The 2245-nt window shown below is 35.7% G+C and overlaps 1 protein-coding gene across 4 annotated transcripts in view; it reads left to right on the forward strand.

Moving 5' to 3' along the window:
• The first annotated feature begins 1486 nt into the window (after nt 1-1486).
• LOC119581976 (vezatin-like) overlaps nt 1487-2245 on the forward strand; it is a 131327-nt gene continuing 130568 nt past the window's right edge. The window contains exons 1-2 of one of the 4 annotated variants that reach the window (XM_037930179.1): nt 1487-1598; nt 1896-2016. In XM_037930179.1, coding sequence (XP_037786107.1) covers nt 1981-2016 — 36 coding nt within the window. In that variant the 5' untranslated portion in view covers nt 1487-1598; nt 1896-1980. Of the gene's footprint in view, nt 1599-1655; nt 2017-2245 lie in introns of those variants that run through there. The other 3 variants (XM_037930173.1, XM_037930188.1, XM_037930165.1) reach the window with 3 other exon arrangements.

A 2245-nucleotide genomic window follows, 5' to 3' on the forward strand; every position in this document is an offset into this window, starting at 1 on the left:
ATAATATCACTCCAAGCACTAACATACAAACCTTCAATAAGTGATAGAGCAAATGAATTAGCTTGCATACAGCTAGTAAAGTTATTGGATAAACCAAAGAACATGCCAGTAGAAGACCTAATAGTAAAAAAGATTAGAGAATACAATTACAGCAAAGATAAAAACTCCTGGACTCACAAAGTCATCGAAACTTGCAAAAAGATTAAAATCTACATAAATATAAATGAAACTCAAAACATAACCCCAATACCACCATGGTATGATATGTCACACAAACTAGTAACAAAGTTTATGGACAACTTCAAAAAAGACTTACCTCATGAAATAATAAAGACGCAGTTCAAAACGGTAATAAACACAATATATGAAAACCATCACAAAATTTTCACAGATGGATCAAATATAAAGGAACCACAATCAATGTCAGCAGCAATTTATATAGAAAAAACAAACTCACAACAGTTTGGAAATTACCAAAAAACACCCAAATCATAGAAGCAGAATTATATGCAATAAAACAAGGGTTGAATTATATAATGCATTACGAACTAACAAACACTGTAATCTTCACAGATTCACTCTCAGCAATATTAACACTAAAAAATCACAAACCTAAAAACTATAAACAAATCGCATATGAAACACAAAAACTAACTTACACATTAACAAAACAAAACAAAAACATCACAATACAATGGATCCCAGCATATAAAAGCATAACTGGAAATGAAATAGTAGACCTCGCAGCAAAGAAAGTTCATGAATTAGAAAATTCCACAACCATCACCCAAGACACTAACAACATAATAAAAGACATAAAAGATAAAATCAAAAGACAGTGGGAAGAACATCTACAAAAAAACATGATCACAAAAACCTATTACCTCAAGGATAACACCCCACAACCATGGTCCAGAGCAGAAAACAGAAAACGACGTATGTCTTACAAGAATACTAACCAAACATACAAAATTAAAAAAACACTTACACAGATTAAATTTAGAAAATGAACCAAACTGCAGATGTGCCAACATCTGGAAGAACAATAGAACACCTGACACTACAATGCCCAAGATTCTACTCTGAAGGAACCAAATTACTAGAGGCACTAAAAAAAGATAAAAATAACTAATCCAAGTATCTCTCTACTCATAACAGGGGAAAACTAACCTCCTGCAAAGAAGTACTACATCCTGGGACACATGAAAATCTTCCTACAAAGAACAAGAATAATCAACATTATATGAACCAGAGATCAAATTAATTAAAGAAGAAAAACCTCCAAACTAGAGAAAGAAGATCCAAAGAAACAAGATCCACGGAATATAGTCATAAGAAGTCTAGAATCCTTTAAAAGAAAAGAAGAAGAAGAATACGTACATAATATTCGTTAGTAATTGCATTCACGTAGTAAATGGCGCTAAACAAAAAAAAGGGGGGGGGAGCGTCTACATTGAATTCCCCACCAACTTTGGTGGTTTCCCTTCGTGACGAGACCTGGACCCGACTGCGCCGACTCACGGATTCCCAGTCAGCTGATCCCCCCCCCCCCCCCAAAAAAAAAAGCCAACCTCTCAATACTTCAACTGTTCTCTTTTGTAAGGGGGAGATTTTGTGTATTTATTCACGCAGTTGCATAAGTGATACTTTTATTTCATGTTGCACGTAAATACTCACAAATATTGCTATATAACTAGCAATGTCAGCTCGACCTCTGTTGTTTTCCTTTTATTTCCTCGGCCGTGACCGTTCGAACACTTCGGTCGTGTGTGCTACCCCGATAAAACACGGAAATTAGTCACTCACTCACGACAACACCAAAGGTTGCAATAATTTTCACGTTTTTATGTATACAAGTAGCGAAGGGAATTCTTCAAATATTGTATATATTGCAGTCTGATTGCTGTTGAGACTCGACGTGAATAATAGCGGGGTGGGGCGGCAAGAACACATTTTCTACAGGAAGAGATACAGCGAATCATGAGTGACGAGAGTGATGAAGACGTTATATTTGAGGTTAGTTCCATATCAAAGCAGTTATACCAGTAGAACCTTAGTTTGTGAAAGAAATATGAAAATCGAGTGAATGAATCCAGCAAGCACGCCTTAACCCTCCTTTCTGTTCATGACCAGAGTTGCTTCATGAATCGTTTACAAATATTTCGAGATGGTATACAAATATTTTCAGAGATGGTATCGAAACCATGTAATCCTTTATATATTAGTTCCTTCCCCCCCTTCCCCC

The sequence above is a fragment of the Penaeus monodon genome, chromosome 2 (assembly GCF_015228065.2).
Source record: "Penaeus monodon isolate SGIC_2016 chromosome 2, NSTDA_Pmon_1, whole genome shotgun sequence".
NCBI lineage: Eukaryota > Metazoa > Arthropoda > Malacostraca > Decapoda > Penaeidae > Penaeus > Penaeus monodon.